At 40.3% G+C, this 27,371-nt stretch overlaps 3 protein-coding genes and 2 long non-coding RNA genes across 9 annotated transcripts; 2 read left to right on the plus strand and 3 right to left on the minus strand.

Moving 5' to 3' along the window:
* Positions 1-911: 911 nt before the first annotated feature.
* On the plus strand, positions 912-8,449 carry LOC113136184 (uncharacterized). Its single transcript, XR_003296237.2, has 5 exons — positions 912-1,050; positions 1,314-2,309; positions 6,160-6,322; positions 7,910-8,194; positions 8,314-8,449. It is a non-coding gene; the product is annotated as an uncharacterized LOC113136184 (long non-coding RNA).
* Positions 6,400-10,790, minus strand: rpz6 (rapunzel 6). Of its 2 annotated transcripts, XM_026316738.2 has the most exons (3): positions 10,191-10,790; positions 8,717-9,213; positions 6,400-8,554 (listed from the first exon to the last, which is right to left on the minus strand). In XM_026316738.2, exons 2-3 carry the CDS (start codon positions 9,208-9,210, stop codon positions 7,864-7,866), a joined length of 1,185 nt encoding a protein of 394 aa, XP_026172523.1. In that variant the 5' UTR covers positions 9,211-9,213; positions 10,191-10,790; the 3' UTR covers positions 6,400-7,863. The 2 variants fall into 2 exon arrangements, with proteins under 2 accessions (XP_026172523.1, XP_033181474.1); XM_033325583.1 differs by lacking the exon at positions 10,191-10,790 and having other exon boundaries at positions 8,717-9,827.
* On the plus strand, positions 8,443-22,588 carry LOC117152730 (uncharacterized). Of its 2 annotated transcripts, none has more exons than XR_004463235.1 (7): positions 8,443-8,579; positions 10,276-10,448; positions 10,547-10,667; positions 11,272-11,381; positions 17,377-17,434; positions 18,265-18,396; positions 20,878-22,588. It is a non-coding gene; the product is annotated as an uncharacterized LOC117152730 (long non-coding RNA). The 2 variants fall into 2 exon arrangements; XR_004463236.1 differs by having other exon boundaries at positions 10,585-10,667.
* On the minus strand, positions 12,833-19,042 carry rpz (rapunzel). Of its 3 annotated transcripts, none has more exons than XM_026316748.2 (3): positions 19,002-19,042; positions 18,675-18,752; positions 12,833-15,472 (listed from the first exon to the last, which is right to left on the minus strand). In XM_026316748.2, exons 1-3 carry the CDS (start codon positions 19,025-19,027, stop codon positions 14,740-14,742), a joined length of 837 nt encoding a protein of 278 aa, XP_026172533.1. In that variant the 5' UTR covers positions 19,028-19,042; the 3' UTR covers positions 12,833-14,739. The 3 variants fall into 3 exon arrangements, with proteins under 3 accessions (XP_026172533.1, XP_026172534.1, XP_026172532.1); XM_026316749.1 differs by lacking the exon at positions 19,002-19,042 and adding an exon at positions 15,994-16,080 and having other exon boundaries at positions 18,675-18,730; XM_026316747.2 differs by lacking the exon at positions 19,002-19,042 and having other exon boundaries at positions 18,675-18,815.
* On the minus strand, positions 21,469-25,891 carry LOC113136181 (uncharacterized). The gene is made up of 4 exons (XM_026316746.2): positions 25,254-25,891; positions 22,647-22,946; positions 22,330-22,420; positions 21,469-21,819 (listed from the first exon to the last, which is right to left on the minus strand). The coding sequence occupies exons 1-4, from the start codon at positions 25,627-25,629 to the stop codon at positions 21,498-21,500; spliced, it is 1,089 nt and encodes a 362-aa protein (XP_026172531.1). The 5' UTR covers positions 25,630-25,891; the 3' UTR covers positions 21,469-21,497.
* Between the last annotated feature and the right edge of the window lie 1,480 nt (positions 25,892-27,371).

The raw sequence follows: 27,371 nt of genomic DNA on the forward strand, positions 1-27,371 counted from the left end.
AAAGGTTCAGGGGCTGGGTGAAGGCAGCTTATTGATTGCAGGCAAATCCACCGGAGTCCATCTTTGGCCTTACACAAGCAAGTCAAACCACCTTCAAGCTCCATGCCAATTGGAAATCCAATTACTTATGCTGGCAGACATTTTATTTAATCATGTATTAAGTCCTTATTTACTGAAAGCCTCCAAAGCAGGTCTGTATGTTCTAATTTTATCTCAGTTAGACTATTAAAGATTTTATTATTATATTGATAAACCTAATAATGGGCTTTTATTTATTTTCCTGTGTAAACTGTTTGGTCTACAGATTGTGTGCTAAGACTGAAAGGGAAAAGGTTTTAGGGGATGGAGCATGTTTTCAAGAGCAGGTCAATAGAGCAATTACAATTTTAGTTCACTAATGGTTTAGTGGACAGGAAAAAAAGCTGGAGCCACTATTCATACTTTTGCAAGGGTGAAACCCCCACAACCTGAGGTTGGACATCGTCATCACTCAACCCCTTTCCAAAATTACACCATTGCTTTAGGAAACCACACTGTTACTTACAGCATGGACTCCTACACAAAAATAAAAAAACAACTTGTCAGAGAGCAGAAACTCTGAGGGGGCAAAGTTGGTATTTGCTTTAGGCCTTTAAATTTTATGGCTGCTCCTGCAGTTGATCCTCTGTGTTTGTTGATGTTCTCATCAAGGTTGGATGTATATTGTGAAGGATTAACCCACTCAGAGTGACTCTGTGACCTGGCATTTCCTGGATCTCTTTTATTTCTTCTTTCCCATGCATTTACTCACTCACCTCCCACTCCCTAGTGACTATCCACAGTGTCACCTCCACATTATATGTTGCTTGATTAGACTCACTAGTGGTTGTTACTTATGAAATCAAAGAAACTGTGCAAAGTGTTTTTCTTTTTTTGCAGAACATAAAGGGGTTGGTAGGCTTTTTTTCCTGATCTGTGAAACAAAGAATGTCAGGATGAGAGAAGACATCTACAGCTATAGACTACAAATTAGGAAAGACAGATGGGAAAGCAGCAGCACCACAGAGTCTGGTAAGTAAAGGTCAAGGAGAACAGAAACACAGCTTCTTATTCTGAGATGGGCAAGTGACCTGCTGCAAATAAAGGAGAGGCGAGTCTGACTGTGTTTGTGTGGGGGGTTTGACTGAAACAACATGGGGCCTTGAAGAGGGAAGGCAGACAGTGTGGAAAACATGAGGACATTTTTGAGGCACTGCAGATGCCTAAGACACATTGTTGGAGCTATTTGTGTTTTATTGTTTAGTTGTTTGTTTAGCTTATTTCATTTGTTACAGGTGGGGCTGGTGAATTGGTGAATAGGTCAAGGTGGGAGGGTCTGACAGGACTGAGGGCACATGGTTTTTTACCAGGGACAGAGAGGATGCTGGCGTATTTCATGTCTGGAAGTCTGCTGACCAATGCGTAAATAAACCATCACAAAACCATCCAATCTCTTGGTATGAACATTCACTTATTTTTGACTGTGTCAACCTAAATCTGACGGTCCTCAGTGGCCTCAGTGGATTAAGCTACTTGTTGATAATTTGGTTAAGGACAAATGGCCACTACACATGTTTACCATTGTGAATTTCCACATTAAAGCTGAACTGACAGATAAATAAATAGATCATATTAAACTTCCACTAAAGCTGCATCATATAATCCATATCCATCATTCTTTATGGTTGGTTTCCACTCAAATAATGACAGTTTTGATTCATTTTTGGTGCATATCAACAATCAGATAGAAGAGCTCCATAAAAACAGCACTAGATGTTTCACCATGTTTGTTTAATTTGGAACAGAAATGTACAGAGGAAGAAGAAAAATTGAATAGCATACACATATATACTATGATTATTGCCATGCAGTCATAATAAAGTTGCATAACATGTTTGTTTTGTAGTTTTTTCCTTGAAATTTTCAGGCAAACAACTGGGGCAACCCATGTTGCTGGAGGACCACTGCTCTGCTTATTTTCCAATGGAAGATACCATCTCAGATGAGTGGGGGAACACAAAGTGAACTAGTATTCAGATTCTGATTGAGGGATTGAACATACCTGGTCCAGGTAATCAGTAGTGGGTAAGGCAGGACAACAAGTAGAGAAGTGGGTCTTTGGGTTGCCCACCCCTGCTTTGGAGGCTGGTCCTTTATGTGGCAGGTTCTCATTGGATAATAGTCAAAGGTGGCCATTTTGTTTTGGATATAAGGCATGTTTGTGGGACACTCTGTAAAATGTTTGAGACCTTGTTGAACTGCCCTGACTGACTAAAGAGCAGAGTTTTCTGGTAAGTGATTTTTTTGTTTGTTTGGTGAAGCAGCTTGTTGAATAGCAGAGCAGCAACAACACCCTCCTTCTACAATGTGTCAGCATGCAGTGGTCATATTGGAAGGCCTGAGCTTGATAGGCCTACCTGTGAACAGCTTGTTGCCTTTAAAGCTAAACTTTGTCCTCTCAACACTATTCATGTCATGATAACTATGATAACTAGTGACACGTTGCTGTGATGGAAAGCAGTGGCTCATGTGGCATTTCAAAGTGTTATATTTACAAAGATCTCTGACCAAAAGGCAAATGCTCATAGTGGCTAGAACTTTTTAACTTTTAGCTAAACTAGGCCCTCCATAAAGGCTAGCTTTCTGAAAAACAAACACTTTTGGCTTTACTATAATATTAAATATTAAGTTGCCTAATATTATTTGTGTTCTTTTACTGAAGTAGTATTTTGTATACATGACTTTTAGGATACTAATAAAAAAATACCTTCTTGTCTTGTAACTTTAACTGAAGTAAAGCATCTATTTCTGCCTGTATTTTTTGTCCAGTATTTATGAGGCTTTTATATGTGGATTTAAAGTTTACTGATTCAAGATGGCGGCACGTACACACTGCAGCTTCTCTCCACCAAGGGTCTGAGAGTATGTATGTCTGTATGACAATAAAGGTCCTGGAGCTGTTTATCGTTGATGTGCAGTTACTGGTCCCACCAACCTGCAGTGTCTATCTGTTGTTTATTGTTGCTGTTCTTTTCTCTCTGCTCTATCCACTCACCCCAACCGGTCGAGGCAGATGGCCGCCCAAACTGAGCCCGGTTCTGCTGGAGGTTTTTTTCTTCCGTTAAAGGGAGTTTTTTCCTCTCCACTGTCGCCAAGTGCTTGCTCATAAGGGAATTGTTGGGTTTTTAGTTTTAGTTTTTGTAAAGTGCCTTGAGATGATTTGTATTGTGATTTGGCGCTATACAAATAAAATTGAATTGAATTGAATTGAATTGAATAAAGTAGACTTTGACTTTGACTAAAGGTTTTGCACCTGTACATTATAAGTAAAAGGAGCTTACTCTTCAACAGCCAGTCCCACATTCGGCTGGGCCATGCTTTTCAAACTATAAATGAGGTAGAATCGTCATTTCTATAAAACCGTATGTCCTATATGTTTTAAACTTTAACATTCAGACTCCCTATCCTCAGATAACATCAGCTCTTAGTTCTGGGCTCGGACCTGCAGCCAGTGTGTCACTGAACAAATGTTTTAATGCTTTTTATTGGATTAGTCCACTCAAAGAGCAGCAGGCTGGTCGATGGTCCACTTGGACTGATGGGTAATAGCATTATCCTGTGTGGGCAGGGTTGGCAGACACCAGTGGACAGAACTATCCTACCATTGATCGACTCTCCCCTCCAGGGCGATTCTGATGCTCGCCTCCATCCACTCTTTCATTTGTTTATGAAATATTGATATTGGCTGCTATCTCCTCTTGGAGATGAGCAGATTGACTTTGATGGAAAGAAGACCATTTGGGGAAGCTGGCAGAACATTTTGTGGACTGAAATTTCTTTTTTTCTTGGGAGACGTAATCAGTTATTATTTCCAGAATTACATCATAATGGAGTTTGATTTTTGTGCCATGTTTCTTATATTAAAACTCTACAGGATTAAGCCACAGGACAGAGTCCCAGTAGGGAAGAAGGGAAACATGCACTGTACCTGCTTCCTATAAATGTTCTGGGAAAAATGAAGACAAGGATGTTCAATAGTCTGGCTGGGAAATTTTCACAGGGTAAAGAAGTCACCTTGAATCTTGTATCTATATCTGAATGTTCAAAAACATAAAGCACAAAAAACTGTATAGTTTCTTGCATTTTAAAATCCTTTATCTTTGTGAAAATGTGCTAGAAATGAACTCTACACATTACATTTAAGAAGGCCCATAGTATCAGACTGACTGACGGGCCTTAGATCTGTATGTTGAGAGCGCCCTCTGTCTGTAGACCACCTCTGGTACCAGATTTCACTCTTTGATACAGAAAGCCTTACTTTAACCACAAAATAAGATAACTCTGGTTCCTGTGGCATCAGATGATTGCAGTAGAGCTTGTCAGTGAACAGATGCTTCAGTCTTCCCATAATGACAGTCAGGATTGACGAGCTACCACGGCCAGAGCCTTTTATGCAGGGGAAGAGCCTCTTAGATCAATAGTTGTTACCTAGGCAAAGCCCACACAACCGCTAATGAATCCACTGGCTTATGGTACAGGCTGCCACTGCTCTCCATGTCTTCACAGGGTAAAACCTCAGAAATCTTTAATCCTCCTGACAGTAATCCAAAATTAAATATCCAAATATATCTCCCACATTCAATTTTTAAACAAAAACAAAGCAGTAATGATACTGAGGGATTTTTATATAAATAGACCATAAATAGAACCAAATGTAGCATCAAAGATGAACAAACCAGCAGGTGCAGGTCAGTGTCTGGTTGTGTTGTGACATTTCAGTGGTCTGTGCTCTGGGACTGGTTCTGTAGTGTGTTTGAAGGCTGAGCTCTTGTCTGGCACACCCATCCATCTGTCTGCTTCACTTTTTCTGTTTTTTCAGTGTAGGATTAAACCACAAATATCAAAGGTTATAGCATGTTAGTCACCTGTCTGGGATTTCTAATTATGAAAAGGCTTTGTGCCAACATGGTGGCAGGTGCTATGCATTACAGTGGAGTCCATACATGTCTTGACAGTGACACATTGTCCATAGTTTTGGTTTTGTATTTGATTTAGAGTGATGAGTGTAAAGTGTTAAAGTTTTCCGGTTGTTTTTAGAATGTTTAGATCTTGTATTGTGAACCTCTTTTATAACGAACACAATCCCAGATTTCACTCATTATTAAAGAGGATGTAATCAGGTGTGCACTAAAATACAACTGGGATGTTAGGTTATAGTTTAACTTTAGTATTTTGGATTACACTTAGCTGTATGCACAATCTGTGTTTGACAAACTGTGTTTGACACCTTTTTTCCAAACAAAAATACTGAAACTTCCTCCTGTACTGTGATGCGTGTTATAGACTCACTTGATGGATTCTGACTATGATGTGTGTTATAGACTCACTTGATGGATTCTGACTGTGATGTGTGTTATAGACTCACTTGATGGATTCTGACTGTGATGTGTGTTATAGACTCACTTGATGGATTCTGACTGTGATGTGTGTTATAGACTCACTTGATGGATTCTGACTGTGATGTGTGTTATAGACTCACTTGATGGATTCTGACTGTGATGCGTGTTATAGACTCACTTGATGGATTCTGACTGTGATGTGTGTTATAGACTCACTTGATGGATTCTGACTGTGATGTGTGTTATAGACTCACTTGATGGATTCTGACTGTGATGTGTGTTATAGGCTCACTTGATGGATTCTGACTGTGATGTGTGTTATAGGCTCACTTGATGGATTCTGACTGTGATGTGTGTTATAGACTCACTTGATGGATTCTGACTGTGATGTGTGTTATAGACTCACTTGATGGATTCTGACTGTGATGTGTGTTATAGACTCACTTGATGGATTCTGACTGTGATGTGTGTTATAGACTCACTTGATGGATTCTGACTGTGATGCGTGTTATAGACTCACTTGATGGATTCTGACTGTGATGTGTGTTATAGACTCACTTGATGGATTCTGACTGTGATGTGTGTTATAGACTCACTTGATGGATTCTGACTGTGATGTGTGTTATAGGCTCACTTGATGGATTCTGACTGTGATGTGTGTTATAGGCTCACTTGATGGATTCTGACTGTGATGTGTGTTATAGACTCACTTGATGGATTCTGACTGTGATGTGTGTTATAGGCTCACTTGATGGATTCTGACGGGCTTGATTTACAACACAGAGTCCAAGCAGCTAAAGACCCTCCAGATCCACTGGGATATGAAATGATGGCCATCTCCAGGAGTCCATCCTGCTAAGCCAAGCACTTTGCTGCTCGTCTGCAGGATATTAGCTCAGCCAAAGGTTATTCATAGACTATCAAACTAGAGCTGTGGTCAGGAAATGCTGACTTATGTGTAAATGTCAATTAAATTAGTCCGAGTCCCATTGCTGAGGTTGCACTGCCTCATTTTAATGGACATGAACACTAACAGTGCTGTATAAATCACATTTGTACAAGAGAGGCATATATTAGATTATACATGTTTACACTTCCATTAACTGGTGTATTTAGTCAATAATTGTCACGATGCATAAACAGAATAATGACCTTTGATCATGCATAATTTTATTAAGATTTTTGTTATGGATACACAGTAGAAACTAATTGGGTTTAAGAATACTACATGACATTTTGATATAAATAAATGCCCATTTTACTGCTCATTAACTGGAAATACACAGTAGATTGAAATCTCCCCAGTTCATAAAAGTGCTGTTTGTTTTGATGGACAGCCAGCAAGTGAAATGTTTTTAATTTGTGTTAAAAACCCCTTTGACTCTGAAATAAGCATAAATAAGTGCAAGTATTTAGTGTGAGCAGGGATGATACCGCCCCCACAGTAAAAGAAACCATACATGAATCAGAAAAATAATCACATTTGGCTGAGAGGTGCAAAACTGCAGAGCAATTATCATTTATCATCGAATGTTGAATATAAAATCCACAAATGAAGAATTTTGATGACAGAGTCAGATGTCGTCCAGGCTGAACCAGCTGGCACAGGCCGTTATATGCTGTAATTATAGGCACAGTACTGGCAGTGAGTCCAGTAGCTTCGGTTGAGCATCAGGAGCTTTGAATGTGTTTAAAACACAAGGCACATTGTCACACATTCAGTGCCAAACTACTGGCCCCTTGCTTTTCATGGCTGAAATAGTAACCCCTGCGCTCCCTGTCAGTGTTACATAGGCCATCCTGCTGAGCACAGACAAAATGGGAGCACAGCTCTGTACATGCAGCCTCAGCAATAACATCTCTTTAGAGCTGTAGGTGCAGAAGCCATTTCTCTTGGGAGACTAGATTATTACTGTAGAGCTGAGGTACAGTGAAAGCACAGACACTTAACATTATTATATATAGTACAGTGTTAGTGTAAGATTTCCTTTTCTAGAAACTGGTTAGAAATGCATAAATTACTAATACAGACAGTGACACTGTGCATAATATGCAAGCAGTTAATATTTAACCAAAATGACACATAACATTACATCAAACAAACCTATAAATCAAATATCTACTGTATAAAGAGTCGTCACAACCCTGAAAGCTTAATAAAAGTGCATCCATGATTCAATTCTTTCAGCAAAACATCTGGAACAAAATGTTTCTGATACGGATGCACCAATCTGATTTGTGTCTGTCCAGATGTAGGAGTGAAACCTGGCTACACCTCGACCAGATCTAAGCTTAACTTAAAAACTGAAGAAGCAGAACAAACTGGTTCAGATTAATGCATCCCTACAGATGTTTGAGGTTTAGTATTTTCCAGAGAGACAAGTGAAACCAACCTAAGTGATCTTGATTTGAATACACCATTCTGCTGTGAAATCCTACATCAACTTCACTCCGAGTGCACACACACTGCCACATTCTTGTGTCTCTCCCAGTAGTGACAGTCTTCTGGAAAGCTCCATGCAGCTGCAGACTCCTTGTGACGACTGACAGCATGAACGACAAACCCGCACAGCTGCTTCTCCAACACCTCCACCACTGACGGGGCGTTTCCCTTCTTCCCCTGACCCTCCATCACCTGCCGGATGCAATCGTGAGGCACCGGCTGGGGTTTGGTGCTATATGACACCACCAGGTTGATGTTGTTCACCTGGAGCACCTCAAACCAGTTCTGTCCTGCTACGTGATGAAAGTGCTCTCCTGCTCGCCAGTTCCGATAGGTGCTGCCTGAATGATTGATTAGTCGCACTGACCAACTGACCCAATCATACTTTTTTACCAAGAAATCTAGAAGCTGCTGAGTGGTATTTTGCAGATTCTCTTCTTCCTTTCCTTGCAGGAGGCGCTGGGTGTCTAGTTTTGCTTGCTCCGGGAAGGCTGTGATACAAGACTCAATGGTGGTCTTCATCCTGGATTCCACTTCTTCAATTTTGCTGCTCCATGACTGGATCTTTTCCTCCTCTTCCTCCTGGCCCTGGGTTAAGGCACAGTGACCTAGCAGAGCAATCAGACCCAAACAGAAGAGCTCCTTCATCCGGACGCAGAAATCTTCCAGCAGGCGACGGTTCCTCGCCACGTACCTGCAGAACAGTGCAACTGTTTAAGGTATTTATCTGGTGTTCTTATCTAGAGAAATGTGAAATGGGTGGAGGTGATGAAGCACAAATTTTAAGGTACAGGTCTTGGTCATCGTTGAGCTGAATAAATACATAAGAATATGAAAAACAACAAAAAAAATTTACCTTTCCACCAGCTCTAAAATTGACTCTCCAAAGCTGTTTGTTCCCATCAAAGCATCGTACAGCACAAACAGGTTCTTCTCTCCTCCAGTTTTGGCAAAATGCTCTAGAAAAAGCCTGGTCTTCACCTCCTTAAACTGCTGTTTTGCCTCTAAGATGTCCATATACTTACGAAACTGGTTCCTAATGTTCTCCTCCACAGAGAAGTACTGGGAATCTAATCTCCCCTTCTTGATCTCACAGTCGATGTCTTCCAGTTCAGTGGAGAGCACATCAAGCTTGTTCTTCACGGTGAGGAACTGTTCTTTGACATAGAGGACCTCTTTGCTCTGGACATTATCTAAAGCCAGTCGGAGAACTGGGGCGGCAGCTTCACAGAGAGGGAAGAGCTCACCCACAGCACTCGCCAACACCTCAGCCCCCCTCTCAAACATGTCCATCACTGCCTCGATGGCCTCCTTCTTCTGGGCCACAACCCTCTCCAAGGAACTGGACATGTTCTAAGATACAGAGTAAACAAAACCTGTTGTCAGACATTAAACCTTGGGAAGGAAGATCTGAAATGTGCAGTAATAAGGGTCAAAAGCCTTACTCTTTCAATGCATTGATGAATAGTTTAGGGAAAATTAAAATTCCAACTTTTCACCATTCCGGTCTCTTCTTTCTCATAAAAGGCCACTTTCTATAGATATCAAATCACTATTGGTATAAGAGGAATCCAAATATGTTATAAAACACATTTTAGAGTAATTCACCATAATTTTGCTGTCTAAACATATGTGACAGCGTTTAAATAGGTCATAAAAATGCTCTTTTCATGTTAAATGCTGCATTTTAACAGTAGTGAGGTTGGTGTAATTTTCATTGGTGATCCTGAAAGCTTTAAGTACATCAAATCTTTTGGACCACAGAAACAAATTCCCACACAAAATGACTGGTATTGATGTCATGTAAACAAAATGGTAGTCTGACTGAGAAAGGGACACAAATGCCCTTCAGTCTGACTCACGTAATATCAGAACAGACCAAAGCAGAGCCATGTTTTAAAATCCCCTTCATCTTTGCTGCAACCTGACATGCAGAAATGAGTGTCCTTCCTGTTTAGGCGTTTGTCTGTGGATGAACCTCAGCTGCGTCACAAACTCCTCGACATATTAAGGTTTTATCATGTTTATTCATATTTGAAAATACCCTCTGAATTGCTTTACTTAAAATACAACAATGGAAGTAAGAAAAATATCAACCTACAAATGCAGTAGCGCTTTTAAAAAAATATCCTTTAAATTAATAAATGAAGTAAAGACTGTCAAGTGCCCAAACTGCACCATGTTCAACTGTCTTGTCCAAAAATTCCCACAAGCAGGTTTTTTTTTAACGCATAAACCCCCGAGAGCATCGGACACACCTTACAGCCTTTACCCCTTGTGATTGGAGATAAGGACATTCATCACATTCCTATAATAAGGGTTTTCTGTACCTCAGACAAATGGACCTGCTTCTCCTTCACGCCTGATGAGCTCTGACAGCCACGAAGAAGTTTTTTTTTTTCCTCTCCCGTTAAGGTTTTAGATAATTCCCACGGCTGTTTCCTGCGCAGTGGAACTGGAGAGGGGTCCAAAAACAGGCTCCAGCGAGCAGAAGATGCGCACTCAGTATCTGCAAAGGACAGAGGAAGATCGAGAGAGAGAGGGAGAGGAGAGATAGAAAGCGCAAACTGCAAGAGGTGAAATATGAGGTCGGTTCCATTTTCTTCTCAGTCTTCATGTCACCATGAAAGGACGATTCGTCTTTATTTGAACAAGAAAGAGACGAATTTGAATATTTTTATTCCAGATTGTTTCCCACATATTTTCGACGATTTTTCATGACAGAGAGATCTAGCGCACTTGGCGCAAATGTCTCATCACCATTACGCACCACAGCGATTGTGACCACTGAAGGGTCCGAACTTGAGGTAAGATGATCAGAAAACTGCTGTTGTGTTTTGTCCTTTTAGGTCTTGTTCAATTACTTGATTTCATATCATCACAATTTTTATTTTTAACTTAACTCAATCACAAATCTTAAAATAATACCCTGTAGTCCGCCCATATGTTCGAAGAGAAATACACTGAATACTTAAGCTTTAGATGTAATGAGATTTGGACAAAATGAAGTAATTAATGAAGATTTTACTCTTTTGGAAGCGAATGTGACAATCGCAGTATTTCTAAGTACAGCACCGATGTGCGTCATCAATCTCCAGCAAGGTTTGCCACAAATATTAGTATAGCAGGTTAAACCACTTATTGAACATGGAAACAAAGCCAGAATTTAGCATTTTTATCCATCCAGTATTCAACGGGGATCAAATTAACCCTCACATCCCCCTCTTCTGTGCGCGCACGTCGCGCCCTGTGAGCGCCAAAGCTGACCCTCCCTCACCAAAAAAAAATCATTACGCAAATCGTTTCTTCTCCAACCCACGAAGGATTGCAAGTCATGTATGAAGGTTTCAGTTCGGTAGCCTACATGCTTAAGACTCTTGATTTCAATTTTCAACTCTAATTTTTCTTCAGGTGAGCATGGATTCTCTGAAACGAGCTTATGTCACGAAGAGAAAAATTAGCTCCCATCATATGAAGGACGACGCACGTCCGTCTGGCTCATTGTGCAGTCCACAGGCCAGGTAAGCACCTCAAATATTTGTGCCTCTGTATTCTCATTTCAAACGCCTCAAAGCGCATTTTCCAGTTTTCGTTCCCCCACGATGAGCTGTAGACCTCAGTCAAACCTGTTCAGCTGGATGATGGTGCATAAGGGCCATACCAGAAGTAACTATGTAAGCTCGCCTATGTGCCCATTTTATTTCACCTCAGGTTAATTCTTCCCCTCTTCCTTTGATCATGTAAATTTATGTGTGGGCTGTTGCCTTCACGCATGTCACGTTGAGCATTCGTGTCCTAAAAATAAACAGGCTTTAACTGGTTTGCAAAGGCAGCTGTGATGCCCTGTGGGCCCTCAGGGAATACAGTGAGAACAGGTGGATTTGTAATAGTAGTAACGCCCTCTTGCGTGCGCATTTGCAAATTGCATCTTAACTCCATTGTTGGATCAAGCGCCATCTGTGGACATTTCCATGCTAAGAGCGCCAGTTTTTCAAACCCATTAATATTTATCTGTTTATTTTTGGACGCACAACTTCCTTAGAAAATATTAGTTTTATGGACTGATTTAGAAAAACTGTCTTGGGTTTGAATATTTAATGTTCATATAAATATTAAAGTGGGACCAAGCAGAAACTAAAACATATATTCTGCTGTAGGTTTATGGAAATATTTGCTGTAATGTTAATATTTCCAAAGAAGCAAAACCAATCAAATGAGATAATTTTACACCAAAATTAAAAAAAAAGAAAAAAAAGCTAAACTTATCATAAACCTTTCCAAACATTTGCTGCTTTAAAATTACATACATCATTGGGATTTTTTATTTTATTTAATTTATTTATTGTAGACTTTATTTTTCCCTCAGTGCAGTTTAACAGTAAAGGTTGTTTGGCAGTGGAGAATAGCAGCTGTTAGATTGTGGGCATTAGCTGAGAAAACCCCTACACAGTTATATCTTTAATTTGTCTATATTTTCTAATAGAAAAAAAATAGTTTTGCTATATTTTCTGCCATAACTTGTTGTGTAGTAGTAAAACTTTGCCTTTGATGTGATGGTGTTTTGAAGAAAACTCATTAGATATTTCTAAAAGAAAAATTTGTCAGGCAGAGAAAGACACTGCAGCCACAAATATAGAGACACCCAAACATTTTACCCATAGTGTCATTACTCTGCACATTAATGAACCTACTGCCATGTCAGCCTCTATTCCTCTGGTTTTACCTGTTTAACCTCATACTGTAGAAAAAGAAGCAGTTATTTTAAATCTGTTCTCTCATCTCTTATAATTACCTAGAATTCTAAAAAAAACTTTTGATTTAAACAAAATAATTTTATGCTGCTAAAAAGGTCATTGTACATAAAAAAAAATACATTTCATACATGAATACATTTTTTCACTTATATTTACTTTTATTGGAATATTCCTTCACACTGTTTTTAGCACAGTAAAGAATGAATTACTCCAACAACTATTATTCACTCATGTTTATTTATAGTAGTGGATTTACAACCAGACATCAAAGATCCATAACAAAAAGGCAACATATTCACATATATGACATTTTACAAAAGCTTCAAGAGCTTCATATAAATTTCCTCTATATGAACAGCATTTTGACTGTTTATGTTGCATACACTGATTCTGTTGTACCAGTAAGACATGGGGCACACTGCCATTGACTCAGTAAAGCAGTTTCGTTATGTAGGAATGAAGTAATGGCTTTAACTTAAAATGGTAAAACTGTATTTAGTGATGGTGCTTAGTGATCATGTTTACTTTTATTCAGCAACTTTACTAATAATCTGATCTGCCCTGATGCGGCGTGTCAAGCCCAATGTACTAGTCATCCTGCGAGCTTGTAAAAAAAAAAGAAGACACATTTACAAACATTATTTTAACCACAATTTTAAAATCTGTAGTCTTTAGGCCATTGATAACATAATGCCTTATACACTATTATACCTAAACTATGAAGACAAAAACCCATAATAAACAACAATACAAAACTGATATCACATTTAGGCACTGTTGGTCAGATAATGAAGTGCATGTGAATAGCACAAAGAGCCATAGATTGATCTTGATACTGAGGCTTAACTGAAAAAGAAAACAAATAATGGATATCAAATATTTCTGCGGTTACAAAACACAAAATTAACCTTTGCTATTTTATCTGTATATGAAAACTACACTTGGCGCATCCCTTCCATTGCTAAAAAGCTGTAGTACATAGAAAACTAAAAGTGACAGAATTGCAGAAGTCAAGAGTGAAAAGATTAAAAAAAAATCTACATTTATATGTCTGTGTATGTAAGAGAAAGACAATAAACATAACACAATTTTCATAAAGGGTTGTAAAAATGGAAGGCCCATATTTAGCCCATGCCCTTTTTGACGTCATTCACGTCAATTCTAAATAATATTTAATAAATCCTGTCGTCAAGTGTCTTTTTTCCAGATGTAGTGTTACATAAAATCCAAATTGTATTTATGTGCTGTTAGTGTTAAATGAAAATACAGAACTCAGAACAGCAGCATCGGAAATATTTCTTTAGATTAACTTTCGTGCGCGACTGCAATGACTATTCAGCACAGTGTATAATGAGCTCCATGCATAAGAATACAATGTTGGTCATGTGTTATCTATATGATAATTATTTGATTGTATATCTGTAGTGACATTCTTCATAGTTCAAATTTAGTATAGTCTAGTTATAGTTTTGCTGTAACAGTTATTACGTTAATGGCATAACATAAAAGTAAGATATAGATGTGTAAGTTAAATCATTCATAGGAGGCCCTCTAGTGGTGATATGTTCATATGACAGCAGCCTAAGCTTGTTGCTCGTGTCAACATACTTATTTCCTTGTAGTGTAATATAGATTTTTCCCAAGACTACAATGAATGGTAAATATTTTCCCAAAGTGCTTAATGGGTGGGATATGGTGCAATATCACATATTAAAGCTAGGCACATTTCTGTTAAAGTATTTTTTGTCAATGTGACTGATGGTTTGCATGAAAATGTTGACCTAAATTTATTGTGTATTGGTATTTATGATTAATTGTACTAATTACCGTTGAAACAGTCACAGTGCTCTCTAGATTGATCACTTTGATGGAAGAATCTGTAGCTCTCTATCTGTAAATTGTCAAGTACATGCCTGCAGCTCAAAGACAAGAAACACTTCAAGTTTGGACAAATAGTGTTTTGAAAATGAGCCGTACTGGTGGTCATTTTGTCACTGGGATTTTAAGCAGTAGAACAGATGCTTTCAAAGTGCTTATAGGGAGAGAAGAGGGTAAGAGGAAGGAGTTATAGAGGGAATGTGGACATGTGAGTCCTCAGTGTGAAGGAAAAGCTTTTCATGCTTCTTCATTTGCACCTGCGGAGAGCCTCCTGCATCTTCTCTTGCACATGCTCCATTTTCTCAGCCCACTCCTCACTCAGGCTCTCCTCGTCGTCCCCGATGATGGCAGAGTAGCCCATGAGGGCAATGAGCCCAATGCAGAACAGGTAGGTCAGGCGTGTGCAGAGTCGCTCCATGATGCGGCGATCACCTTGTGAGTGCTTCAGGTAGACTTCCAGGATGGGCCTGCTGAAGAGCTTTGGTGTGCCCACCACGCCGTCGTAGAGCGTGTGCAGATTCTGGTCTCCCAAGTCATTGGCGTAGCTCTCCTCAAAGTCATCTTTCTTACGCTCACGGTGCTCCGGCCGTGCTTCCACCATCTCCATGAACTTTCTGAACTGGTTCTTCAGGTTCTCCTCCACTTGACCGTACTGGCCATCCAGTGTTTCCTTCTTGATCTGCACCAACGTGTTGCGATTCTGCTGTGAGAGCTGGTCCAGCGCCCGATTGACTGAGCCAAACTCACGCTTCAGGGTGCGGATGTCTTCATCATCAACGTGGTGCAGCACCACCCGGATAAGGGAACCAGCTACGCCAAAAATGGGGTTAACCACTGCTGCTGCTGAGGAGATGGTGGCCACACATTCAAGCACTTTGACCAGGCCCTGCTTCAGCTTGGTGCGATCCTCAACAATCTCCTCTTCCATTATGGTACCAGGTGGTGCAGCTGCTGCGGCCACTGTGTGAAGATGTGGATGTCTGAGAGAGAGAGAGAGAGAAAGTAACAGACAAACTTTTTTTATTTCTTCCATAGTCCTCAACCATAAAGTAAATGATGCTTTAGTATATAGGACAATATTTTCTTTATAATCCTACTAGTTTCTTTAGAAGTTTTCCTGAATTGAGAAATATAAACATTGTTCAACTGGCTCCCATATAAATAATTCCTATTATTTGGTTGCATAACCCAAAGTCAGTACAGAACATGTTAGCTGACCATGGACTCCATTATACTGAGCAATTTTCTGACATTTTATGAACCAAACACTATATTGGGGAAGTAAGTGGCAGATCGACGATGAAAATAAGTCATGATTCATTTATACTGTAAATTCATTGTCAGCCATAAAAAAGGCTCAGCAGTGTGACCAACCCTTTGATGGAATCAAGTCAGGCAAGACCGACTGAATAGTAACGTTTAAATAAAATGTCTTGATCTGTGAGACAAATGTTTGAGACAAAAATCTGCTGTGTCTTAGAGGAGAGCTGCAGCATCTTACATTAAATCCCTTCTCCTCAAACTAACACAGGAGCTTCAGCGTGTTTTGATGACGTGAGAAAGGGATGCAGGTCCTTATTCCTGGTTCCTGCAACAAAATACTGCGTCTCAGAAATGGGAAATGATACAAATACATCCAATAAAATCCAAGCTGTGCATGGATTTTGGTTCACTCTCTCCGAACGAAGTGCTCGGATCTTTGCCCTTTGCTGGTTGCAGTTTTCAGCAGTGAAAGAGTTAACTGCCTCCTTCTCAGCAACACAGCTCAGATCAGCACTCCGGCCTTTCAGCACCAGGCCTCTCTCTGTGTGTTTCTATGGACCGAGCTGATAGCTCCTCAGCAGCTGCAGCGAGCTAAATGAGGAAGGCATTTCGGGACGCTAGCAGCTAATGGGTGGGGCAGAGAAACTACAGCTGAAGTTCAGTGGAAAAATAAATCTGTTATGCCTGACAAAGCTGTAGGACTTGTTTATTATGCAACAGGAGCTACTGTTTGTAATCTTAAAGTATATGTTTAGAGGAAGAATATAGGATGTTTAAAATGAAAAATGTGAGAGCTGACTGACTGCTACAAGAAAAGCTCTGACACCTAATGTTCTCATTTGTTTAAAACAGGACAATACAGGGGAGTTTTTCCATAAACAGAAGCCTGATGCAGGGAAGTGACACCGGCCACAGGGCTAAATTTAGTTCAAGCACTCAGATAAGGAAAGCATGTGTGTGTTAAATATCCTGTCAGCCATGGCTCATACTGTGTGTGTTTCACGCACACTCAGATTACAGCAGAGTCACCCAGACCATGCTGACACCGGAGACCCACAAGGCTGAGCAAGTGGCAACAGGCCTCAGAGACACACGTGTCATGAACAGGAGGAACAGGAGGCACAGGAGGCTTCTGAGTTTCTCTTTTGCTTTTTCTTTCCTTCTGAAATACTCTTGTCCACCAGAGGCGGCAGTAATTTCCCTATTATGACAAAGGCACCAGTAACCTTCACCATCTGATTTCAGCACCACCACTGTGGACTGAAAGTAGTGACTCTCAGGAACAACTTTTAACCCTTTAGCTTCAGGGCAACTTTAAATGATGTGCTTAAAATGCCTGTAATCAACAAAACACAAGCAAATATTTGACTTTATTTAGATAGTGGTGAACCCTGTACTTGTATAATGAGATCAAATACCCACCAAATTCTGCATTTGCAAGATTTTATCATTTATTGTGTCACATCTTTTCAGTTTTGGTGATCTGGACTGCCCATAAGTCTGTTTTTTTCCTCAGTTTTAACTAACAATTGTGCTTTATAATCTGAATTTAATATCAACTAAATTGTCCACAGATTATATCCTTAATTTATATTTGTATTTTTTGTCTTTTCCCCCACAGACATGAGAAAACGCTCCATACCTCAAAACATTATGGCAAATTACAAGAGGAGATGCAGGTAATGAAAGGGTTAATTTAATTTTTTTTCACAAAGTGCTTCTTTGAAACAATATTACTGTAAAATTTAAGATTTTTTTAAGCACTGAAAGATGATCTGAGCTATGTTAATCACAAACTGGGAGTAGTGGGTGTGTCCAACAGCATCACTGATATTTACATACAGTAAATTAACCCTTTTGTGGAAATGAAAAGATTCCCAAAGTGACTATAACTGTAAACACGTTTTAATTAATGATCTTGATCATTTTGAGATTTTTTTTTTTGTCATTTTGAAGCAAAATGGTGGACTGAACTATAAGTGCATGAGGTTTACTGGAATAATTAAAATGTTAATTAAGGACAGATAATTAAGGCCAATTACAGGTTAACCTGGAGTTAAAATCCTCTCAGTGGGTTAACCAATCACTGCTCTGTGACTGTGTGGCCTTTGGAGACAGCAGAGCAGACACATCCCAGTGAGAAAGTGTTGGCCTCAAGTTGTGACGCAGCTTGTGCATTAACCAGCGCCTATATAGAGCTCTGCTACAGGAAGATGTAAAGTTTTGGTCCCTGCTAGGAAGCAACATTTGTCTGTGTGCTGGCTGCAAAACAAAGCAGCTCTGTGTGTCTAATCAGGAAGTGTCAGGCTGCTCTCACCTGTTTCCCTGCAGCTGCGTGGCCATCTTGAATGTTTTCTGTCACCATTGCAATGCTAGGCTAATCCAAATATATCCACTTATATTGTATTCAAATTGTTCCTACAGTACACGTGTTATATTTTTTGACATATCTGAATGTGTGTCTGCCACTTGTCCATGCAGCATGACAGTTTTCCCTCTGTCTTTACAGATCACAGCCTGTGTGGCAGCTGGGAGTTTCCTCTGAGGAAGCACAACCTTGAGGCTAATGCTCTTCAAACAGAAGCTATACTAATGAAGAATAACACAACAATGAAGTGTCTTCCGGAGTTCTCCGATGTTTGTGAGTACTATAACAAGCAAAACATCCCCTTTCCTATAGCAGCTCAGGATCAACCAGCTGCCTTCCTGCCCAGCTATGGCTCCCCCTAGCCGTCCCTCCATATTTCCTCGTTAATGCACCATAATGCCCTGACCCTCCCTGCTCTATCACACTGAAAAGGCATCAGAATACACCAGAAAACCTCAGTTTTTCTGTCTAAATGTGGAGTATAGAGTCTCCATTTGCCTCTCAGCTGCCATTGGGCACCATTGGCTACAGCAGAACAGAGGATTTCTTACCTTTTGAGAATGGCTCTGTCTACACCTCCCTCTCCAAAGTCCCAACCTCGACAGCCTCCTTCTTCTTCCCAGCAATCCCTGCAAAAAAGGACACTTCCATGTATGTTGAACATGTAGGGGTGAACAAATTGGACTAAACCATTTTTTAAGAGCCCAAATAGACCCCCAAACCCAGAAATGGCCTTTTTGGCCCCAAATGTAATGAAGTTTCAAAATGCCATTTTAAAATGTAATGAAAATGGTCTTAAACAGTAAAGCCCCCTCCTCATATATACTCTGTCCTACCCCTATATCTTCAACTTATTTTGGTCCATCCAGTAGTCATACAGTTTATACTGAATTGCAGTAGTCATTCAGTGCGCAGCTGAGCTCTCAGACAGTTTCTGCTGCCTTTTGTGCGTTTGCCAAGCCCCGCAGCATCTTTGGGAGGCTACAAAGAGTCCATTTGTGGATTTATGAGTCAAAGAGACCATTTTCTTTCGACCAAGACCAAAAAAAACTCGAAGAAAAATGTTTTCATACAGTAGAATCCAACAACGCGAAAAGAGAGCTGTGGCTCCAAATGGACCTCTCCAAAGTGCACAGGTGTATCCAAAGGCACAGGGAGCTCTCCAAATGCTTCGAGAGGAAAAAGAAGAGTTTATCCAGCTTAAAAGGTAATTACAATAACAAGTCTGTCATTTTTTTACCAACTGCGCTAAAAAATTAAAAGTTAATCTTAAAGAATATCGAATATAATGTCCCCTAGAAAGCAAAGTGTTAACCAAATGGCGCAATGGGAGTGTAGACATTAAAAGTCATAGTTGGCCTTATTAAATGATACTGTTTTCTTAAATATATATATTTGGTAATGAGGACAGCAGTGTAGCACAGGTCACAAATTAGAATTAGAATCTGTGTGACCAGTAGCCGCTTTAAAGCAGAGAAAAAACAGCTCTAAACGCAGCCACTCAGTGCGCCAAAGTAGACCTGCGACGAGCAAGTCTGGTCCTTTTTCCAGGGTTGAATAAGCGTAAGTTCAAAGGAAAAACGGGAGAATATATTCTCGAACCCTCTTGTAGACAAACTCAGTGAATTCTTGGGTGGGGGGACGACTTAGGCGGCGGTTGAAGTTGTTTTCCCAAAAATAAACCTCCATGCAAATGATGTTGGCAGCTGCCCTTGAAACGTTAAAAGGAAAAGCCTGTTCTGAGGTCTGTGACGTTTGCGACGTATATTACAACAGCACATAGTCACAAACCAGATGGGCGTTCGCCTCTTTGCGTGTCCAGACCTGAACCTTAAAGACCCCGCATCCCCTCTGAAACCCCGAGTCTGCGGCAACAGAAACACGTGAAGAATCCCGGTCTTCCCCGCGGCTTGTAGTAAAAACTGAAGAGAAATAGAAACGAAGAGACTATTTTCTGTTGAAAATAACAATAAGCCTTCGTTATCTGTTCGGAATCGACTCTCCGTTTAATGTTGGTTTAAAACAAACAAACAAACAAACAAAAACAAAAAAACACGGGCGCATGTGTGCATTTATTCAGTCGCTCGGCACAGCCGGAGCTCCAGCCGGACGCACGCCTGTCCTCATTGTGCGTTTGCCGCAGCAGCTGTCAAACAGATCATATTTCAGTCAAGGCGGTGAAAACTAATCCTCACTGTCCTATATGCTGCTGTAGTAACCACACTTGTGCAAGATCAGCTGTGCGTCGGGCTGCGGTCAAAATGCGTAATATTCCGGCTGTAGGGTGACAAACAGCTTCTGTTGCAAAACGTCTGTGTTTTCCTAAGCTGGGGGGCAGGAGGAGCGCTGCGTGGACAGAACCCACAGTAACGCGGTTTAGAGGCAATGACTGTAAACAAAAGGCAAGAGGCATAGACCTGTACAAATCACCTTATTACTGTTTCTAAGGCTCCATACTGTTATATTCCCTATTTATTGTTTTAGATTGAACTAAGGCCTGTTTATTTAGATAAAACACGCAGCTTTTATTGTTTCACCTTATAGTTTATGGCCAAATATATCACCAAACAAACCAGCATATTATTGTTCATCTAATTTCAGTCAGCTGGCTATATTTAAGAAGGAAATGGAAATGTCTGTTTTATCACGCATAGTTTGAGACATTTCATTTAGCTTCAAATCTGCATTGACTCAAATGAAAGTATTAAATTGCCTGAATCTGTAATAAGGATTGTATCTCTCTCTTCACAACAGGAACAGACGAAAACAAGGCTGTAGTTAAGGTAACTTTTTATTATTTAACATGTTTAAATGAGAACAAAAACATTTTTCAGTCTTTACCAGTAAAAATAAATAACTGGTTCTTTATCACCAATAATTAAAGCAAAGGTACTGAGTTCAAACTGGACCTGTAGAGATGCTGTGATTGCAGTTCCAGATGTTGGACTCCAGGGGCGCTGCATTGCTGCAGCAGGTGTTAGGATGTAACACTGGATGAAAGCATGTATTGCATCAGTATACATTTATTCACTCTTCATCTGCAGTAAACAGTGTACAGGCATGCAGTGTGTCACAGAGGACTCTAATGAAGACTGTGTGTTACTGAATGCAGTGTTGTTTCAACTCTCATGCTCTCATAGCTGAAGACCTGAGACAAACCTCATCTTTAGGAGTAAAAAAACAACCAAAATACAAAAATGTACAGTCCAGTGTTCCAGTTAACATAATGACATGAACTTTTAAATCTGCAGAATCTTTAATAGATTACTGTCGATCAGCTGCACATAATTCCTCCACTTGTTGGTGTGGGATCCTCCTTTGTTAGGTCCCTGTGTTTCTCCTGCTGGCTCTACGTTCTGGAAGAGGTGTCCATACTACATGGAGTCTGTCCGGTGGCGAGCCATTTTTCGAGCGTAGTACCTTCTGGATGCAGCTCTCCACGCCTCCCTCTGCAGCATCTGAGACTGTTCAGGTAACTCTGATATCAGCGTCCTCCTCCTCTTATCCATGTAAGAGCTGGGCTGAGCATACTGAGAAGCTGGAATGTGGGGAAAGGGGCCGGCACATGAGGGGTTTGCCTGCTGGCGGGCTATTTTCCGGGCATAATACCGCCTGGAAGCTGCTCTCCACGCGGCCCTCTTCAGTCTCTGAGCCTCCTCCGTCAGCTCGGACATCGGCATGCTCTTCTTTTTGTTTCTGTGGTAGTCGATGTGAGAAGGAGCACACAGATATAAGTATGATGTTCATCAAACACTACAGTTTTTTTGTGATGTATAGTCCTTTAGTGGACTTTTAGTTGAGGAAATAATGCATAAATGAGCAGATATGTACCATTGTAGTATGCCCAGTTAGTGGAAGTGCTATATCCATTACTCAGACATTATTATATACTCTGTAACATTATTGCTATTGAGTTCTCATTTCCCCAAATCTCTATGACCAAGGTAGTGAGAGCAAAATTAGCATTAGCAATTAGAGTCATCATAAATGGGAAATATAGCAGGTTCAAAACAACCAAATTATCAGATTCCCAAGTAAATTAAGCGATAATGAAAATGATCCACAGTTGCAACGCTATTCTCCAACAGCATAGAGACTGCTGATACTCTGAAAGTACAAACCCTAATTATGAAGACACAGCAATCAATATTTCAGATAACTGAAGCACTTACTTGCCTGTATGTTTGTATCTATGCAACAACTCACCTCAGATGTTCTCCCTCTGTGACTTGGTGTGTGCCAGGGTCCACTCGAGGTTTCTCCCTCAACCTTTTTGTCTCTCTGCTCTCCTCTTTTTCTAAAGAAGCCAAATGGAATGAACAGTTTTAGTCATGCAAGTCTAAAAACCATACTAAGACATTTTCACACTGATGGTATTTACTGTAGCTCAGGCTTGTCTTCTCCTAAGGCTGTAACCCAGGGCCATTTGTGCAACACAAGTGCAATAAATAAACAAATACAAAGATCCCTGTGTCGCTGTGTGATTATTCATGTATGACTGACTAACAGGTAGGACACATTACCTTTTACACAGGGGTCGTGTTTGTCCTGAAATGGGCTTCGTGTGGTCTCCTGAGGCTGCCCAAATCTCTCCTCACTCATTTCCCACTTGATCATGACTGCATCTATATCATACGGCTCTTCTTTGATGATGAGGCTGCTGGGAGATGTAGGCAGATTCCTGGCTGCCTCTGATATGGCTGAGGCCTCTGAAGAGTGGGAGGTGCAGGTGTGGTCCAGACCCAGTCTGCTGGGGGATGACGGAGGAGCTGACTCGTGGCTTTGGGAGGAGACGTGTGAGGGTGGTCTTCCAAAAAGACCCACTGTAGAGAAAGAAAACACAAACAATTTCTTTCACATTTGCTAATATTCCTGTCAAAGAGGTTATTTTGTATTATGAATATACTATGACATAAATATATTCATAATAGTATGAGTGTATTATGACAAACAGATATGACTTCAATAACATACATAAACAATGTACATACACAGACATATGACTTTAAGCACATAAAATGTTTTAAATACTAGAAATTCTCAGAAATGGTGATTATCTTCAGGTTAGTCCAAAGTCCTAGTTGGACTTCATTTAAGTATTTGGATTTGACAGACCTAACAGTTAGCTGGTGAAATAAGTAAATGCATCACTACAGACATTGATTCTAAACTGCAGCTTTAAAAATGTATACATTGACATTTTAATGCAGAATACTAGAGTCTAATGTAATTGCTCTGAATAGATTATATAAAAATGTATTTGTACTCTTCCCACTTGAAAAAAAAACTATATTTAGTTAGAGTAGATTTTAAATCAGCTACTTGTAAATGTGTGGGCTGGAAACTGATTTATCACTCAATGAGAAGAAAAAGAATAGGTGAGACTTCTTTTCCTTTCAGGTGCTCCCTTCAGGGGTCACCACAGCCAATCATCTGCCTCCATTTAACCCTATTCTCTGTATCCTCCTCACCCACACCAACTATCCTCATGTCTTCCTTCACTACATCCAAGAACCTCCTCTTTGGTCTTCCTCTAGGCCTCCTTCCTGGCAGCTCTAACCTCAGCATCCTTTTACCAATGTATTCACTGTCCCTCCTCTGAACATGTCCAAACCATCTCAATCCGTTCCAACCTGCTTGCACACGTCTCTTCACTTCTTTTCCACACTCTCCGTTGCTCTGGACTGTTGACCCTAGGTACTTAAAATCCTCCACCTTCTTCACCTCTACTTCCTGTAACCTCACCGTTCTACTTGAGTTCCTCTCATTTACACACGTTTTCTGTTTTACTGCGGCTAACCTTCATTCCTCTCCTTTCCAGAGCAAACCTCCACCTCTCTAGATTTTCCTCCACCTGCTCCCTGCTCTCACTACAGATGACAGTGTTATCTGCAAACATCATGGTCCACAGAGATTCCTGTCTAACCTCATCTGTCAGCCTGTCCATCACCACAGCAAACAGGAAGGAGCTCAAAGCTGATCCTTGGTGCAGTTCCACCTCCACCTTGAACTCCTCTGTCACCCCTACAGCACACCTCACCACCGTCATACTGCTCTCATACATATCCTGCACCACTCTAACATACTTCCTCATACAAAACCACAGCTCCTCTCTCAGCACCCTGTCATACGCTTTTTCCAAATCTACAAAGACACAATGCAGCTCCTTCTGGCCTTCTCTGTACTTCTCCATCAGCATTCTCAAAGCAAATATTGCATCTGTGGTTCTCTTTCTTGGCATGAAACAATACTGCTGCTCAAGCACTTAACATTCTCTGCTTTCAGCCTCTCAAATGTGAGGATTTGTTGCTTTGCTCAGTTTGACATCACTGTAAATCAAATATCTTGGGGCTATGAGCTGCTGTTATTAAAAAGTATTTCAGAGCAGCACTTTGAGCTCTGGGACATTGTGATGGGCCTCTGTGACAATTTAATATTTTATAGTACCTGATAAATAATGAAAATCAAAAGCACAGCTTTAAGAACAAAATGACATGTAAATTTAGTTAAAATGTCTTTTATACTGATGTTATTTGGAGTATCCTGGATACCCCCTGGATTTTTTCTCCTACAGATGGGCTTTCATGGTGCAGTTTCTTTGAAAAACAGACGTATTCATCCATTGCCCAAAAAAAACAAAACATGAAATACTGCTTACTAGCCGTAATTAAAATACTAATGATCGATAAGAGTTACTAGATCAATGCTTATCGACATACCAGAAAAAGAAAAAAAATCGCTTAATTCTACAATTAGTCTGAATAGATATTATGGCCATAACCTTATTAATAATATTGTTTTTATGATTTAAATGATTCATTCAGTCCCTGGAACATCTTTGAAGCAAAGCAGCAAATCCTCAGGTTAGAGACTGCGCGCTGAAAATTATTGTACGTATTTGCCTTAAAATTTACTGAAACAACGAATCGATTAGAATAAATGAATAATCGTCAATTATTTTTCTGACGATGGACAAACTATTTCAGCTCTAATAACTGATGTTTACATCACCAATCAACAAAAACAAGCTGTAAAATCTCATGTACAAGTATTTTAGTTTTTCTATTCATAAACTAAGAGAATATTTCTATTTATCATTATAATATTTATTTCCACTGGTGTTTACTTACAGGAGATGCTCATTTCACACTCCTGCTGTCCTGCCGTCATCTCTGCATCAACGCAGCCGCCCTGCTCTCTCTCCTCTCGGTCACCGGAGGTCTGGGATCCGACGAGGCTCTGCTGGTTTCCAAACAGCCCGCAGGTACATCCCTGTCGGCGCAGCAGCTGCAGGTCGTGCTCAATCTCCCTCAGCCTGCACTCCAGCCGCTGGATCTCTTTGTCCCTGTCGGCCACCATCCGCTGGTACTCATGCGTCCTGGCGCTGTTGACGCCGAACAGCACGTTTACTATGGAGTCTATCGCCAGCCGGATGGCGTTTTCCACCACAAGAGCTTCCTCGTCGCGTAGGTGCGGATGCAAAGTTCTGTTTCTGACCAAATCCATCCTCTAACCCGACGGTTTCGCTGTTAGCACGCCGTGTGGAAGGAGCGCGTCCAGCTAGCTCCGAGGATGCTGACGCCGCGGTTCACTGAAGACACCTGCGCTGCGCTCACGCTCCTCGAAAATACGACGCACAGATCGAGATTTTTTCCCGCATACGCCAAACCATTCCGAACTATCCCGAGTAAAATAAATTAATGGCAAATTAATTTTAACCAACGTTGTTTCTGCTGCTCTCGGAGATGCAGGTTTGCTTCCTGTAGCATTGACTTCTTCAGTGCGGGCTGCTGTCAACGGATGTGGGCTCGGAGGCCACAGCGCCACCTGGTGGCTCCTATGACTCCTCACACTGACGCCACAAGCAATGTTGACTACATGTGAAGTTTTTTATAACAGCATTGTCAAAGTAAAGCAGGAAGTAGTAACTATAAAAAAGCTTACATTAAAAAGAATCTGCTGACTACATAAAGTGAGATGATGCCTTCATTTTACACCTGGACTTAGACTACAGTTTGAGTTAACATGACTACAACAAATAATAAACATTTAAATATGACATTTAAAGGCTTAACCAAGAAAGATTTAAAATCCCATACATACTACAATCCCATACTATAATTATTTCAATTTTTATTTTTGTTTTTATGTTCTTATATTTCAACAGATTCTAACACTCTTCAGTGCAATGTAAAATCGCTCCAACTCCTAAGCTACTCAGACTGTCTGGCTTTCCATTTGGATCCTTGCTGCACATACAATGGATGACCAGTGGGTCACAGAATATGGAATGACACACTAGCATCTGCTGTAATGGTGATATACAAAACATAGCAAGACCCCTATGCATGCAAGGCTTAATGATATTGCCTTTTCCAAAAAAAAAAACAAAACAATTGGTTCTGGTTTAACATTTACGGCAATTACCCACTGGATAATCTGAAATATGATCTGTTCTATCAAATAAATAAATACATGCAGCAAAGAAAAAAAATGTCAGAAACTGCAACTCATTTGAACTCATACATTCAATCACTCATAACCACCTGGCAACATCCTGGAGACAGAAAATGTGGCACTTCATTGATGTCAGCATCAGCTGCAGGAAGCTGTTTTCTCATGCTATTAAAATCACTACCTCCACAGTAGTGATTTCTACTTTGTTTCCATTCACACAGGAAATAACAGCTTCCTACTTGAAGTGGAAGGAGGTTACCTCACATGATCCACAATCACAAAGTTCATGACTACACAGGAATATTTTAAACCTAAAAAACCAAACCGAGAAAGCCACATTGTGGTATCACCTAAATGCAGCAAAAATGCTATTTTCCATTGTCTTATAAAACATTCTTGGGCCAATAAATATATTAGCAATTATAAAATATTGTAGAAAACAACTATGCTCATTACTGGGTAAGGTTGGCTGTATAATGTAATTTTCTTGGTGTCAACAAATTGCAAAACACATCAATGATGCAGTGGGTCACATAATAGTAAATGAAGGCATAGTAGTTTATTTGTAGTCAATCCCACATAGAGCATCAAATGTGTAATAATCCCCAGCTGAAAATCATCTCTAACAAATGGACAGTTAACTCCTGTTTGAGTTATGGTACATATTAAATTAATTAAATTCGCATAAATTCAAAAGGAAAATTAATCACTAGAGGAGCAAATCGAGCTGGTGACCAGCAGGACTGGGGCCTTCAGGTGAGAAGTGAAGCAGTTTTATGTCAGTCCTGAAT

The sequence above is a fragment of the Mastacembelus armatus genome, chromosome 16 (genome assembly GCF_900324485.2).
Source record: "Mastacembelus armatus chromosome 16, fMasArm1.2, whole genome shotgun sequence".
Classification (NCBI taxonomy): domain Eukaryota; kingdom Metazoa; phylum Chordata; class Actinopteri; order Synbranchiformes; family Mastacembelidae; genus Mastacembelus; species Mastacembelus armatus.

Coding starts and splice junctions, on each gene's coding strand:
- rpz6 (XM_026316738.2), bottom strand. CDS start 9,210: ATGTCCAGTTCCTTGGAGAGGGTTGTGGCCCAGAAGAAGGAGGCCATC. Junction 8,555..8,716: donor ATTTTAGAGCTGGTGGAAAG/GTAAATTTTTTT, acceptor ACTGTTCTGCAG/GTACGTGGCGAGGAACCGTC.
- rpz (XM_026316747.2), bottom strand. CDS start 18,787: ATGTTCAACATACATGGAAGTGTCCTTTTTTGCAGGGATTGCTGGGAA. Junction 15,473..18,674: donor GACAGAGCCATTCTCAAAAG/GTAAGAAATCCT, acceptor TCTCTCTCTCAG/ACATCCACATCTTCACACAG.
- LOC113136181 (XM_026316746.2), bottom strand. CDS start 25,629: ATGGATTTGGTCAGAAACAGAACTTTGCATCCGCACCTACGCGACGAG. Junction 22,421..22,646: donor ACACGACCCCTGTGTAAAAG/GTAATGTGTCCT, acceptor TGGCTTCTTTAG/AAAAAGAGGAGAGCAGAGAG. Junction 21,820..22,329: donor ACAGAGGGAGAACATCTGAG/GTGAGTTGTTGC, acceptor CGACTACCACAG/AAACAAAAAGAAGAGCATGC.